The following is a 16,881-nucleotide window of genomic DNA, read 5'->3' on the forward strand; positions in this document are numbered from 1 at the left end:
AGTTCTTACTAGATATAGTGTAGGCGGGTATGTAAAAGAGGGGAATGTAACATGTGTGTGGAGACAGTGAGTAATTGAACTGCAGTCAGAGAGAGACGTATTGTTGTAGTTAATGTTCTACTTCTTACTAGATGTAGGGTAGGCTGGTATATATAAGAGGGGACAACGTGACGCGGTAATGTAATGTGTGTGGAGACAGTGAGTAATTGAACTGCAGTCAGAGAGAGACGTATTGTTGTAGTTAACGTTCGTTCCTTATTATAGTTTGTTTAGCGCGATTGTTGAAGTTGAGTGCATTGGTAAAGTTATATTCGGAAAGAATAAACCAGTTTTATTAAGTAAAGACTTGTGTCGTTAAAATTTCGTCGGAACGAAGTTACGGAAAAATCAATTAACAAACGGAGACGTAACAATATCTTTGTATCTTTATCAACTTTTATTTGTTTATCAGTTTAAGATATCTACACTTTAAGAACCTCACTGTTTCTATGCAGGTTATTTTGTTTGCTGATAATTCAATCTTAACCCACCACTACCATTTATCACTGGCTGAAATACACAGTATAAATTGATCTCAAATAATTATTATCTTATCTCATTCTGAAACAAGTTAGGTATGTATAGAATTCTTTAAAGAAATGTGTCAGACTATACCATTTCTCTGATGACTTTCAGTCATGTTAAAACTTGCTTTAATAAGGTGATGGTCCTAGAATAGTTTATTCAGTAATTGAATTGTCCCTCTTTACCAATCTTAAATAGCAGAAATTTATTTCAAAATTACATATACATTAGTAAACAATACTGCAAGATCTATATAGTATTAGTAAAGAAAAGTACGAGTTACCATTCTTAGTGAAACTAAATAGTAAATTATCCATGCAAATTCTTGGAAAACAAGTATGCAAACAATATTGTAAATCTTGTTTTGAATCACAGTTTTATTTAATATATGTAGTCAATCCTGCATACTAACAATAATTTTCAAGAAGATCAATTAAGTCAAACCTTAACTCCTCTCTTTTTTTAATCCCCTCATGGCTCTTTCAAAAAAAAATTTATATTCTGTGGGAGTAAAGAGTTAATGGAAATTTAAAATCATTTTATCAAAAATAGTGAGAGAAGTTTAAAATTCAAGTAAATATAAAACATAGAATCATACATAGATACACTTGATAATTATTAGACATATGAGAATGATTTGTAGTGGAGAAATATTACACTTTTTCCAAGGTAGAATAACATATCCAATTTCTCACTTCATTCTCATTATGCATGATGTTTAAATGTTTTGATGATAAAAACAGATTTAACTGATAGATATTTCTTAAATAGAATAAATATGAATGCACTATATACAGCAATTATGTTGGTTGCTATAAAATAATTAACTAAAGGACTTACAACAATGCTGAAGTCAGTCTGTTCACGAAGAAGCCTTTCTTCAGAGAGCGAGTATCGAGCATCATGGGTAATAAAATCAACTGGCCCCTTTTCAACTTGATGTTTAACAGCATTGAACAGGAGAAAGAATGCACTACCTGCAGAGTCCTAGATTTAAAAATAATAATAAAAACAGTTCTGAAGATGCACACATTTTGTATTACAGTATGACAAAACATCTGTCTTTCATTTTTATCAACACAAACAAAAATTATTGTGTAATCCTTGAAAGACTAAAAATCAAACTCTCATTATAATGGGTTCAGAATTATCAGTATCAATTGTAATGAATCTAGAGTCTGCAGAGCATTTGAACACAAGAACGGATAAGTAATGAATTTAACTTCACATTGTATGTAATTTTAGCAAGAATTAAAATACCTTTTTTTTCTTATATAGAAGCTTCATTAAAACAGACACACTTGAAACTATTCTGATCAAATGCCAAGTAATTCTCTCTTTTTAAATCTTAATCTTAGTTAATTGTGCTGGTGTAAATAAAAAAGAAAAGTATTTTCTCTAGTTATTATTACTTTCTAATCCTATTTGAATTAAACACCGAATAGAATACATCTAAAAATAGTATCTTACTTTGATGTAATTGTACATGCAAACAGCCATCCAGTTCGTTAATAACTTTTCTACAACTGACTCAGTTCTATATAACAGATAAAGATTGAAAAAAATTTGTTAGTTGGTTAGATAAGCATATTAATTAGGCATAACAAAGTATTTATCTTTTACAATAATATTTCTACAACTTTAATACAAGCTTATTGCAAGGGAAGTCAAAAATGAAAATCAAAAAGCTTTTAAGCCTAAAAATAGCTCAAAAGAATAATTATTCTCTTCTGAAAACTAGTTCTTTAGTTTCCTTAAGAAAACAACAGATTTATATAACAAATAAATAATGCATACGGAAACTTCAAACACATTAGCATTCATATAGATTAAGAATTGGTTTATTTATTTTTCCATCATTTAGCCATTCTTTAGAAAAATTATTTTAAATTGTCATTTATACAGTCCTTCTAAGATTTCTTTTTAAGACAATGTAAGCAGGGAAGCTGTTAATTAATGGGTAACAGATGTTTAGTGGAAATATTGTTCAACTACACTTAATGAAGCACAGAAAGCTAATTCAGACATTATTAACATTAGTTTTTAAATAATTCTAATAAAATTTAACGGGAACATAATTAGTAAAAGGCTGAATCTAACTAACTCATTATTAATTAGATCTAAATTGCTACAGAGAAATTTTAGTAAAGAAAGGATTTAAAAATATAGAATTTTACTTCACATGAAAAATGTCTGCAGATATACACATCTCATATAGCAATTCAAAAGTTCAGAAACTGAGACTACACCATACAGAACAACTATAGCAAAATGGCATTACAACACAGAGCTTTTTGCTATTTGAAATTAATGAGCCAGTGTGTTTAAATATAATAATATAGATATTCTTAGAAATATAACCAAAGTGAATATTAAATTGATCATTAGTAAAACCTCTGTACAATGCTTATATGGAAGCATAAAATAAATGAATTATGTTCAAATTTAATAAAAACACTGTCAAGCATTGTGACATTCCATTGGATTATGAAGATATGAAATAATTTATTAATACAAATATAAACATCTTACCTTCTGAGCATCAATTGTGGATGTCTTGTTTCTACATATTTATTTATTAACTTCAGCAGGAGCTCTTGAAGAATTCTAAACCACATATCAAAACAACCTATTAATGTATGGAGTTCTTTCAAGGTTAAAAAGAAATGAGAAATTTTGGAAAGAGTTATTAATAGATAAGTTATCAAATGACATGTGGATTTAAACAAAAATATAAATTTCACTTTGCTACATGCTGACAAGTTTTACTTATCACTTACTAAAAGCTTTAGTATTTACCTGAACATTACAAGTTGGTTTTTAAGAAGCTAAATGAAATGCAAAATCTTATAAACACACACATTATATATATTACATTTTTTTAGCATTGAAAGTACAATAATTATAACTAAAATAATTAAGCACATTTAGTAGTACTTACTCAGTGGCATAGTCTAATTTCTCAAGTAAAATAATCATTACAAGTGATGCTACATTCACTCTGTTGGAAGAAAAAACCATAAAACCATTTCAAAAAGACAAAATTCTAGGTTCAATATTTATCAAACTCATTTTTTCTTTTTCTTTTGAACCACTTTTACAATTTATACCTTATTTAATCAAAAAAATAAACTACACCTATTCATGTTTTTTAGAAATTGAAATTTCTTACAAGTTCAAACAGTTATAAAATACCATACAGGAAAATCTTTTACAAACATTTTTACCACAACTAAATTTTTGTTTACTTTACTTCATAATTCTTTGAAGATTCATTGGCCATGATAATTGCATATACAACATTTAATATCAGTGAAAGACAATAAGCATATAAAACACAAAAAATAAATCACATACTGGCTCATTTATTACTACTGTAAACATTACTGATATATATTTCATAATTTTTTATCACATCTTGATTGTTTAATAAAGATGCATGCACTTAGAACTTAAGTACAGTATTACATTTTCATTTCATTTCAGCAAAGAACTCTTAAGAAGTAACACTCAAAAAGGAATCCTAAGAAACTGTAAACTTGTAAAAATTTAATTTTCTAAACATAAAAGCTCAATTCCATACATACTTGTCTCTGATGGTGAATGTTCGTTGGTTTTCCAGTGTCTCAATAAAGATTAATAAGAATTGTTTGCAGTAAAGAAGTTGCTCAAACTGGGCCATTGCCAAATGATAGGTTGTCCTAGGTCCATTCAGCTGCTGAAGTATACAAAATCCAGAATTTGCAATGTGGCAGTTTGTAATAACATGCCAGTAAATATGGTGCCCAGCAATGATTACTTACATGAAGTTTAGTTATTGCAGTTAAGGGATAATGGTTCTGCTTAACATTACTGAAGGTAAAGTAATAATTATAAGTACAACTTTTGTCTGTGAGCAATTTCAACCAAAAATTAATTACACCTTAGCACTTTGACACAGCAATTAATAAACATTGTATGGAAACAGTCAATCATTCTCAATTAATTAAAATTTAACTTTATTATTCAGATAAGTTTGCTGTACCAATTACTATCTGCATTTCATCCGAATTCTGACATTAAGTCAACCTTGTGTTTATGTTAAATAAATCTTCACAATAGAATGCTAAGTACATAGCTATTAATAACTAAATGGTATGTACTCCAGTGGGCTCAGCACTGTTATTAATTCATCAAAACTAACATGAATTTTGCACACAGATATCATCAAAACTAAAATGCATTTTGCACATTGATAATCCTCATTACTTCAACATAAATATGTAAAAAATTACAAAATTATCATTAAACGTGCTTTAATTAGAAAAATTATTTGAAACCTATCTTTTGTTTTACATTGAAAAAATAATTTAGTTATTGTTATGCATGTGCTAGTACTCTCATCAAGTGTAGAAGCAACAGGATACATAAAGTAGAGAGGAAATATTCTTCATTTAAAACAATTTCATAGCTATTTAATAATTAAGTGAAATTCAAGTTGGATCATACTGTCATTTTACTTATTAATCTGGCAGAAATCCAGAAAAATTGCTGAAATATAGTAAGTGGCAATCCTACATAAAACTCAATATGGTCTAAAGTGCAGTTCAATAAGGTGTAAGAAAACTAGTGTTCTATGTAAGATTCCTTTTTTTTAGGTTTGAAAGGCCAAAATGGACAGCCTGTAATGCAAAATTTATGACTGAGTTGTGTGATATGTTTACAGTGATGGAGCACTACTTTTAATTATACCTTAAAACACATACAATCATTAAAACTCAATCTTCACATAGTAAATTCACTAACAATTGATTATAACATTTCATTGTATATTTTTCTTTCAAAAGACTTGGTTATTAAAAGCTGTAAAATATATATTTTCCTACTTTAAATTCTTTGAACAAAGGGTTTTCCGTCATCCCTGGGAAGAACACCCTTATTACAAAAGTTTGATGGTCTAAGGTTGGAACACCTGTCGTCTGAATATCCTTGTTTAGATCAGTCATGTCAGTTTGAAGTTCAGCAAATGCTACAAGACAAACAAAAGTGGTTGTTGTGAGGTAAAGATCACACTGTATAAATCTCTTATAACATTGAAGGATTAATTTGGCCATGATGGTCAACTGATTTACATTTTTGTAAAACATTGTTTTACTATCTGCAATTAGTATCTCTTACCTGTCTTATATTCTTATAATATATTACTTTACTTCTTTTTAGTCCATTTAAGCATTTTCTTACCTTGTTTACATTCAGATCGTACACTATTCTCTAATGTGTCCATCTGAAGCTGAATTCGCTTGTATTCTCGTTCTGCTTGAAAGCTCTTGTATCGTAAAACAACCAGAATTATAAGAGTGATCAACATCAAAAGAGCTCCACCTGCTGCAATACCTCCAATAGCTTCTGGTAGAAATTCATAAATCTTAGTGACCTCATAGCGGAGGTAACCAACTTCATAGCGAAGGTTTTTCCCAACCCTTACCTGTAAGCAAATTAAATATTAATATCTTTATTTTCACAAAATTAGAAAACTAAAATATTAGTTGAAATATTACAGACAGGAGAACAACTTAAAACTAAAGTGTTGTATACAGGGTAGGACTAAAGGTACTGTACAAATTATACAGCTGGTACTAAAAAAATATTATGAAATTCAATAAAAACTCAATTATTGTTGTTTCAGAGAAACAGTTAGAAATTACTCTATGTTATAAATGAAACAATCATATCACTTTTGCACCATCATGTATTTTTAGTATTCACTAATTTCCCAAGAAATTTTTAATATTTTTCATAACATTTATCAATCTCAACTGAGTTCTTAAAAATAAAAGTGAAAAATATTTTTCGTTTTTTTTTATAGAATCTTTAAAAAAATATTACAACATCTTAATATATTCACACAGTCTTTGAATAACTGAAACAGAATTTTAAAATGCCTAATTTTCCTTTCCCTGCATCAAAAATAATAACTTTGTCACTATTTTTAGTTTTGCTACTAACTTAGTGTTTTAGACATAAAAAGAACTGTAAAGAAATTACAACTATCATTACACAAAATGTTACCTAATATTGTTGGTGCTATGTGGGATATAGAAGCTACCACTTTCAATTCTTTCTTTAAACAAAATATATGAAAAGATCCAGTAACTGATGCCAAATAATTTGTTATTGCAAATCATATAACAAGATTAAATAAGCAATTTTGATATCATCATGAAAGGCAAAGTTATTTTACAGCTCCTTAAGTTAATAAATCTTAGATTATATTTCAGTAGTGTTTCAAACCAAACTTTTCTTATTGATTTATATGCAGACCAAAGATCTGCAACTCTAAAAGTATACTTCATTTCTGAAATCAAAACCTTTAACTTTCAATGAAGTACAAGAAAACACAGAACTAATGTGAATAACTAGAACTTACTACAACCAGTGGTAAGTTATTTTCAGTTGTTCTACCTAGCTCATCCATACCAGGTGGTTGGACCTCTGGTGGTAAGCATACTAACTGTGACATGCTCAAAGATGTCAAGTTACAGGGACGTGTGCCAATGGTTACATTTATTTCAGACTCTGTGCTTGCAAGCTGCAGGTTTTCTCCCTGTAAAATTTGTGTTGAAAATGATTAAACATGAACATTGTTTTTACTAGGTAAATATCCAATAACTTATTTCAGTATTAATGTAATTTCAAAGAAAATTAAGAAAATGTTATTGCTCTAGCATTTACAGATAATTTTTCTCTCTTTTTCAGCTATAGATCTACAGAGAAAATTCAGTGAAAGAAATCCTCACAAACTGCATATCTGTAAGTTGTAAATGTATGAGTGTGTGTGCATGTAAGAAACAACAACACACAGAAAATATAATCAAGCTGAAAAAAAGGTAATTTTTTTAAAATGAATTTAATTGCCTATTAGCTTTGTTCTTTCAAATAGTCACATCTAATTTTGATACATGCCAATGCTACAAACTATAGCACTAAGGAGTATTAAAAAGATAATGATTCTAATCCTCCTGTTTATACGGACAAGGATACAACTGTGAGGAAAAACATATTTTTACTATGTAGAATCCACAAGAATGAGCTCAAATAAACATTAAGAAACCAAAATTCCCTTGCATGTAGGAATATAATTAAAAGTAAATTTTTAGTATTCATGATGAAACCAATAATGTTCTAATCACCTCTATTACAAGGCTTTCTCCCTTGTATAACTTGATCCCTTCATTTCCAAACTGATAATATTGTGGATCAGTCACATATTGCAGATGAGCCTCAAGCAATGGATAATAGTGTTTTAGCTCCCTAACTGACTGAACATCATCCATTACAAACCCAATTCTCAGTATTATGTGCTTAACAGTATGACGCTGATGAATCCAAGGTTTACTTCTTTTGTAAACTTCTGAATGTACAGCAGGTGATGGACACATCATCATGGTGGTGTTAATAACTGTGCAGAGCTAAATAAGGAAATCAAGATATTGAAAGTATCAAGCATTTGCAGGAAAATTAAAACTCAGATGACACTTAGGCAAAATTAAATATCACACAATTTGTACATTTTCTAAAAATTGTAATGACTTCACCACTTTCAGTTGCTTAACACAAAATGTCTCAATAAAAGAACTAATACTGTTATGTTAAAAATTACTTGTATATTTCTAAATACAGATGAAAGTGGCAACTTGCACTACTAAAAATAACATACTTACAGTTTCATTCACTACTCTTGTCTGGCTGAAAACCACCATTCGTGGCTGCTGAATAGAAGTTAGGTTGGTCCCAAATACTTTAACAACACGGCCACCACTAGAACATAAGAAACAGGCAAATATATTCATATAAAAGCAACCCCAGAGCAAGAACCTTATAATCATGAAATAAAATTCACCAGCTAAGTAAATGAATAAACACTTACCACTAAATCTATAATTAATGAAACATTTCTCATTGTAGAATATTTTATGATGAAAGCTGAGCTATTCACAATGATACAGTACAGGTAGATAAGTGAAAAAAGAAGGAAACTAAATTAGCTACAAGCAAATAGTTCTGGTAAATAAGGAATGAGAGACAGAAAGAGATCTAGCCACAATGAAATTATTACCTGTACAAAATGAAATATCAAAATTGAACAAGCCACATTGAAAATGTTCTGATTAGCATGTAATGAAAGATGGCAACTGAACAAGCCACAATAAAATTGTTTTCATCAATACCATTCACAATGAAACATATACACCAAACTAGGCAAACTGTTTGCTACTGTTTAATATCTTATGAATAACAGTAGCTGTATATATCAAATAAGACCATTCATTAACTGCACACAAAAAAAATTCAGGATGAAATATTTAAAGAGATAAACTTTGAAGGTATCAAAATAATATTATTTTGCTACTTCTTGGCCAACCAAGCACTATACACTTGAACCAAATTTGATTACATAAAAAACAAACATTTCATGATACAGACAAACTATATTAATGGAATACATGCTATGTATTTAGCAACTTTATTTTTGTAAAACATGCATACAAGATTGTCTACAAGTTTTCAATTTCACCTTCCTTACACATTTACTATACATCATATGATTTAGCTGCATGCTAATGTTAATGAGTGAAAACATTAATACACTCATTATAAGTTTTTAATCCATGTATTTACTACTTGCTAAGGCAAAGACTAAATATTTAGCTAAAATATTAAAATACTTAACTACTTAGGATAAGAGATCTATAACTGAATTTCTAATTAGGTTTATAGACTCACCTGAAGTAACTTAATAATGGCTCAATACGCAGGATAGTAGGGTCTTGTGTGTACAGAAATGCATCTTTGAGGGTTAAGTTGGTATTATCAATCCTTAGCAATAACTGTTTAATATGGTAAGATGGCACAGGAGCACGAGTAGTACGACAGCTCAATTGGCTACTACTGGCAAGTGGTCTGAAATGCAAAGCAGTAAATATTTAAGAAAGTACTTATGAATATCTCTTAAACATAGGAAAATAAAAACTTTAATTAGAATTATGTAAAATATTACTCATTTTAATAATACATATTAAGTTAACTCTAAAATTAGGTTGCACGATCACTATGATTTCCAAAGTAAATCAATAAATAGAAGTAAAAACTTATAGTAATTGCATTATACTGATAAATTATGCACTCTGTCTGTTAATAACATTTTTCTTAACTTTTCTGTTAAACTTAAAATCAATGAAATGTTCATTTCTAAATAAAAATGTGATTATAATTATCCTTTTTCTATCCATTTATAGTTCTCACCAACAAAAATATTTTGAAAAGAAAACTTTAACAAAATCTAAACACATCATACCAGTAATAAAAACATTCCAATCAATCATAGTTATGGAAAGTACCTCATGTCTCATTAAGCTACATTAAAAAAAAACACAAATAAATGTTTATTTTACCGAGTTTATTTGTTTTCAACCTGAAATTTATTTGGAAAAGAAATTTGCTATTAAATAATATTTACTAATTTCTTGTCGGAAATCAAACAAAAGTTAATTTGTATACAATGCAACATTTTTTATACTTGATGAATAGAAAAATTTATTTATTGGTAAGAACAGAATAATTAATTTCAAATTTCAATATTTATAGTGCTATACAAGAGTGTAACTTTAGCTTATCTATAACCTGGCTCAACCATTTATGACATTTCCAGATTTATTTACAATCTTCACTATCTTCTAGTTAGTTCAAAGAAAATATAAGGGTGGTGCAAATAAAATGTTTATAGAAGCTTCACTGTAGTTGGCAGAAAATTTCATTTAAAGCATAAACTTTTTACATTTATAGAGAGGTTATTATTGAAAGTTACCTACTGAACAAACTTGAAATATAAAACACCTCATGGTTATATCAGACACAGGGTAAAAAATAGGAATTTAGATTGTGCAAATATTAAGAAATTCAAAATATCAAATGTACAATTTTAAATACTAACATTTCATAAGCTGTAAAGATCATAATTGTATAATTCGATTTTCACAATCTTTCAAAGTTTGATAGAAAAACAAACAAAATCTTAAGAGAAATCCTCTCACTGATACAATTACTCTCGAGTACAGTGTAAGCAATACATATAGCTGAATGAAAAAGTGCTATATCATTAAGTGCTTACATTACTTAAGTGTCAAGTAGTTTTTCCATGTCTCTGCTAAATATTTTGGCAGAAAATCAGATACGAGTTGAGCTAAATTGTAATTGAGGGAAATACTCATGGTTGAAAGCTAATATTAAGACACTTTTGGAAGCGAGGTGGAGATTACCATATTTGGAAAAGAGTACTGATTTGTCTTAATTCTGAGTTCTGATATATGTAACAAGTTTGCTTTGATCAAAAGTTAATGATAATTATATGTGATAGAGGAAAACAGTGGCACAATGGTGGTGTTAATTTTATTGCTTAATACATTTGAAACTTTTCACTTTTAACTTATTATGAACACCAAACATCAGTTTTTAGTGACATCAAACAGATCAGAAATTGCTCATATTTCTAGTAGGAATGTTTATAAAGTGAAAATTTACCATATATGTTTACTCTTTAGAACAGCTTTTTTCCACATAACCTGATCTTTTCTTTTAGGATTTACGTTTTATGAGAACACAATTAATTTAAAACTACTTACCTTTCTACTCGGCAAGGAAGATCATCAAGAAAAATGTCCACTTTACTTCCAATGTTAAGGTTGTTACCAGTGAGGTAGACCCTTGTTCCACCAGACTGTGGACCAAGCTTTGGATAGACATTCTCCAGTGTAACCTCCTTTAATTAAGGCAATTATTAAAAACATAATATTCACTTGCAAATAAGGTAAGTGATATTTGATGTGTACATAATTATAGAAACTTATTTCTTCAACCTTCAGAAAAAATAACAGCCACGTTTGGCACACCAATAGAAGTTTGTTTCAGCAGTTGTTACTTAGTTTCTATCATCTCAGCAGGAATTAAAGTTGCCTAATAACTTATTTTTGTAAAATGTAATTAATATAAAAAATACATGCCTTCAAAACACCTATAACTTCATAATACATAACTATTTTATGTTTAAATACATTTCTTAATTGAAATATTTCAGAAAACTGGTAGTTTGGAAATACTCACAATTCAGTAAAAATAAAGTTAAAACATAGTTAATTAAAGATTTTAAGATATATTCCTTCTTCAGTGTTATTTTCATTAACAGCAATGTTTATACTTTAATATATATTTTTATCATATTATAATGGATGTAACCTGTATGTTTGTATCACCATCCCATTCTAGGTGTTACTATAATCTATACCACTGTATTCTGAGTATCACTGTGCATTACCACCCTGTTTTGGGTGTCATTGTACTACACAACCATATTTTGGAGTCATTTTGCCTTACTATTATATTTTCAGTGACACAGTGTCATGACATTATATTCTCACTGAAACTGTGCCATATAGAATATCTTTAATGTCAATACACAGTACCATAATATTCTGAGAGTTGCCATGAACATTATTTTGAGTAACAGCGTCATACCATAATGTTCTCAGTGACAGTGTCATGCCATTATATCCTCACTGACTATGCCATATATAATACTTTTAATGTCACTGAGCAATACCATCATATTCTGAGTGATTCTATGCTATACCACATTTTGAGCAACTCTACTGAGTCACACCATAATATCCTCAGTGGTACTAAGCAATATTATAATATTCTGAGTGTCATGTCACCATATTCTGAGTATCACTGTACCCTATACCAGAATATTATAAGCACATTATAAGCATATTCTGAGTGCAATTCTGCAATACCATACAATATTGAGTGCAATTCTACAATAACATACATACATACTCTGCATCCAATTCTGAGTACCATCCTGCCATACTATCCAATTCCGAGTACCATCCTGCCATACTATCCAATTCCGAGTACCATCCTGCCATACTATCCAATTACGAGTACCACTCTGCCATACTATCCAATTCCGAGTACCACTCTGCCATACTATCCAATTCCGAGTACCACTCTGCCATACTATCCAATTCCAAGTACCACCCTGCCATACTAACCAATTCTGAGTACCATTCTGCCATACTATCCAATTCCGATTACCATTCTGCCATACAATCCAACTTGCAGTGCTATTCTGTCACACTATGACACCTTTAATGTCATTGTGCAATACCATTATACTCCGAGTGTTACTATGCAATATATCACCATATTCTTGGTGACACTGTGTTTATGGTCATATTCTGAGCTACTATACACTATGTCACTGCACATTACTACTCTATTTTCAGTGACAACATGCCATACCACCATATTCTAACTGTAACTGCCATACTACCATATTATGAGTTTCATTCTGCCATACTGACACATTTTTTAATGTCACTGTACCATACCTCATATTCTCAATGGTGCTATTTAATATAGTTACATGTTTAATATAATTGTGCAATATAATCATATTCAAAGTGCCACCATATTCTGAATCATTCTGCCATACCACCATATTTCAATACCATTCTGCTATACAATAATATTTAAGTGCTACTGTGCCATACCACAAAATATACTGTCACTGTGTTTTACCATAATATTCTCCATGACATTGTGTTATACTATCATATTTTTCATGTCACTGAGTAATATCATCATATCCAAAGTACTGCTATGTACTATTGTAATGTTCTGGTATTACTGTGCACTATCACTATGTTCTGAGCACCACTGTGCATTACTACCATATTGTGGGTATCAACATGCCATACCACTATTATCTTAATGTCATTCTGTCATCCCATTATATCTTGAGAGCTACTGTACAATACTGCTATATTTTAGTGTTGCTGTGTTATACCACTATATTCTGAGTAATGTTATGTAATACTGCCATATTCTGGGCATAAATGTGCCATAACACTCTAATTTAAGTGGAATTACATCACACTACCCCTATTCAATGGAACTGTATCACACCATCCTTTTTTGAGCACCACTGTGTCATACTATCATTTTCTGAGTGTCATTGTATACTAACCCCATATTAAAGTGCTACTGTACCCTATATTACCATATTCCTATTATGATAGTGTTACAACAACATTACGAGAACCACTGTTGACTATATTCTATTTTAAATGCTATTGCAATTACCACACTATTCTGAGTGCCGCCATGTCAAATCATCCTATTTGAATGTCACTTTGCCATATCACCACATACAAAGTATTATTCTGCCATACTACTATATTTTAAAGTCATTGTGTGTTACTGTGTCATATAACCATATAAACTTTAGTTTCATTATGCTATTATGATTTATTCTCAGTGACATTGTCATACTTGAATATTATAATGTCACTTTACAATAAAATCTTATTCTGTATTGTATAATTTAATGTCGGTATACCATATGACATTTGTGACAGTGCTGCACCACCCTATAAACAGGTATCACTGTGCAATGACACCCTAATATGAATATCATTTTGCCTTTTTACCATATTCTGAGTATAACACAGTACCATACCAGATTTTAATGTCAGCATACCATACTACCCTATTTTGATTGCCATTCTACTAAATACTTTTCAAGTGTAATATCACCATATCCTAACTATGACTATGATATATCTTCATATTCTAACTGTCAATGTGCCATAAAAGTATCTTCTAAGTGATAAAATATTATATTGTTTTCTAATACAACATCACTGTACCATCATTTGAAGTTTTATTGTGTCCTGCCATCGTTTTCTTAGTGTCAATGTATTTCATCAATATATTTAAGTGTTACAGTACCAGGACAATTTCCCTGTGGGTCTGCATACCACACTATAATATTCTGTAACTGTCATTATCATCATGTTATAAATATTAGCATTTATTCTACAACAATATGCCTCACTATATCCTACACCTCTGTGTACCACATTTTAAATAATTGAACCCCACCATGCGAGTGTCACTGTACCAATGCAGTTGGTTTCTCGTTCATTACAAAACAACTTAAAAAACATCAGTAATCAAATTTGAACAATGAGCTATTGCTATGTAGAATAAACTCTTTTTACTTGGAAATGACCATGTCTACTTTCAATCTTCAAAATATATCTCATTTGAAAACTAAGCCAAATAAAGTCACATGGTTTTTGATTAAAACTTCATTGATTTCTTTTAATTATCTTCTCTAAAACTGGCATATATTCAAAGGATTAGTATATGAGCTAATCAAGAATAACCTTAATGACTCATTCATTTATCATATGATGCCATCACAATTAATCACTGTCATTAATCACAGTTGCACATCTCACTGTTTGCTTATTAGTTTCATTAATCTCATAGCTTAGCTCTCACAAGGCACTTATTGCTCTATCCAACAAAGTTTGTATATTCAAATGGTTTTTAAGTCACAGAACATGATTTGTGGCAACACACAGTCTAGGAATCAGAAAATTGTGGGTGATGTAAGTTGGTGGCATAGATGTGTAATGTTAAATACAACTACATCTCTAATAATAGCACTGAACTTTGTACACTGAACAAGTCTATATAATTCTGAGTAGGAAATAGTCTTGAATATAATGAAGATGTTATTCATTATGTATGTGTTCAGAGACCAATTTTGGTTTAAAACCTATATTGATTAATTGGATTATAGTATTATATTTACAAATATTTGTTACATGAGATTAGAAAAAACCCTTTCTACAAAAAGCAACCACAAAAAGTTTAGCTGACAACCAAAATTCTTGGTAAGAAACATAAAATTTAAAACTTTATAGTGTTTTTGAACTGTTTGATACAGTTGTTTCTACCAGTTAATCATTATTCAAAAATACTTTTTAATGTATCACAGTGATATTACAATAAAAAAAAGAAATTGGCAAAATAAGCCTTTAAGTACTTTTAATAATTGGATGTTGATATGGGTTGTAAATGTTACGTCTCTAGTCATTTGTTAATTTTCCGTAAAAAATACTTTCCGAAGAAACTTTAGCGATACAAGTCCTTTCTTAAATAGAACTGGTTTATTCTTCCTGAATACAACTTTGCAATACACTTAATTTCCACGGTCACGCTATAACTTAAACAAACGCTGTATGTCACAACGAATGAACGATTCACGCACTTGGCTCAATTGTCGTCTGTATCTCTGTCTGCAATTCAACTACATTTTTGCCGTCACTTGTTGGCGGCTTATATATACAAGAATACCGCATATTTAGTAACCGCTCGAGACTTCAGGAAGGGACATAAACGTTCGAGAATATGACGTGTTACTAGCGTCACGTGACCCCCGCTGTTGTAACACTGCCCCTTCCTTAGTATTGTTTGTCCCGAACAATAGCCACTTACATTAAACCAATAACAATTAACAATAACTTAATTAAATGTACAGAATTACAAACACAAAATTACAATTCAACAAAATCTCTTAATTTTACGGGACGTATCTTCTTCCGTACTGGTTTCCGTCTCGTTGGCTTCTGCTTCACGTGGGGTTCATCTGCTTCATCAGGAAATGTCCTATCGTCGATAACAGTGACATCTGTGGTAGTAACTTCATCAAGAGCTTCACCGTTTCCATTCTCAAAACTGAGTATAGTTTCTTCTTCGACAGTGGCTTTTTCAGGTGACACTTCTTCAGCAGCGTTATTTGTTCCTTTGTTCGCTTCGTCCCAACTGAAATGTCCTGGACCATGATAACGCCAAACCCTGTTGGCATGCACCACTTTTGGCTTACCTCGCCGACCAAATTTTATCGGGAAAGTTACGTCTAAGAGATGATCCACTATGTCATATGGGCCTTCCCATGGAGAAGACAACTTATAAGACTTCCCTTTGGCCTTCCTGGGATTATACAACCACACCTTGTCTCCTGGTTCAAAGCTGACTTCAGTAGATCTCTTATCATAAGATAACTTCATCGAATCAGCAGACGTTTTCAAGTTTGAACGCATTTGATGGTGAATATCATCCAACCTTTCCGATAACACTTTCACAAACTCTGACACATTCTCAGGCAACTCTTCATAATGTGGGCGTCCTGTTAACAGATCCACTGGCAACTGAAGTTCCTGACCAAACATCAACTTTGCTGGAGTGTATCCAGTGGTTTCATGCTCTGCTGTCCTATAGGCCATCAACAGTGGAGGGAGTAAGACATCCCAGTCATCTTGAGGACTATTACAAAACTTTGCCAATTCATGTCCAAGTGTCCAGTTGTACTGTTCTACCAGCCCATGAGACTGTGGGTGAAGTGGCGTTGTCCTGGTCTTTCGG

The 16,881-nt window shown here is 30.7% G+C and overlaps 1 protein-coding gene across 1 annotated transcript in view; it reads right to left on the reverse strand.

Moving 5' to 3' along the window:
- Nucleotides 1–16,881, reverse strand: part of LOC106470573 (plexin-B-like) — a 194,275-nt gene that overhangs the window by 10,386 nt on the left and 167,008 nt on the right. Inside the window, exons 15-26 of the mRNA XM_022402275.1 lie at nt 11,223–11,359; nt 9,328–9,504; nt 8,265–8,361; nt 7,734–8,012; nt 6,971–7,147; nt 5,785–6,028; nt 5,430–5,572; nt 4,152–4,282; nt 3,506–3,565; nt 3,097–3,171; nt 2,035–2,101; nt 1,405–1,551 (exon numbers count right to left, since the gene is read on the reverse strand). Of these exons, the coding sequence (XP_022257983.1) occupies nt 1,405–1,551; nt 2,035–2,101; nt 3,097–3,171; nt 3,506–3,565; nt 4,152–4,282; nt 5,430–5,572; nt 5,785–6,028; nt 6,971–7,147; nt 7,734–8,012; nt 8,265–8,361; nt 9,328–9,504; nt 11,223–11,359 (1,734 nt within the window). The remainder of the gene's footprint in view (nt 1–1,404; nt 1,552–2,034; nt 2,102–3,096; nt 3,172–3,505; nt 3,566–4,151; nt 4,283–5,429; nt 5,573–5,784; nt 6,029–6,970; nt 7,148–7,733; nt 8,013–8,264; nt 8,362–9,327; nt 9,505–11,222; nt 11,360–16,881) is intronic.

This window comes from Limulus polyphemus, unplaced genomic scaffold (assembly GCF_000517525.1).
Source record: "Limulus polyphemus unplaced genomic scaffold, Limulus_polyphemus-2.1.2 Scaffold4, whole genome shotgun sequence".
In the NCBI taxonomy this organism is placed as follows: Eukaryota; Metazoa; Arthropoda; class Merostomata; order Xiphosura; family Limulidae; genus Limulus; species Limulus polyphemus.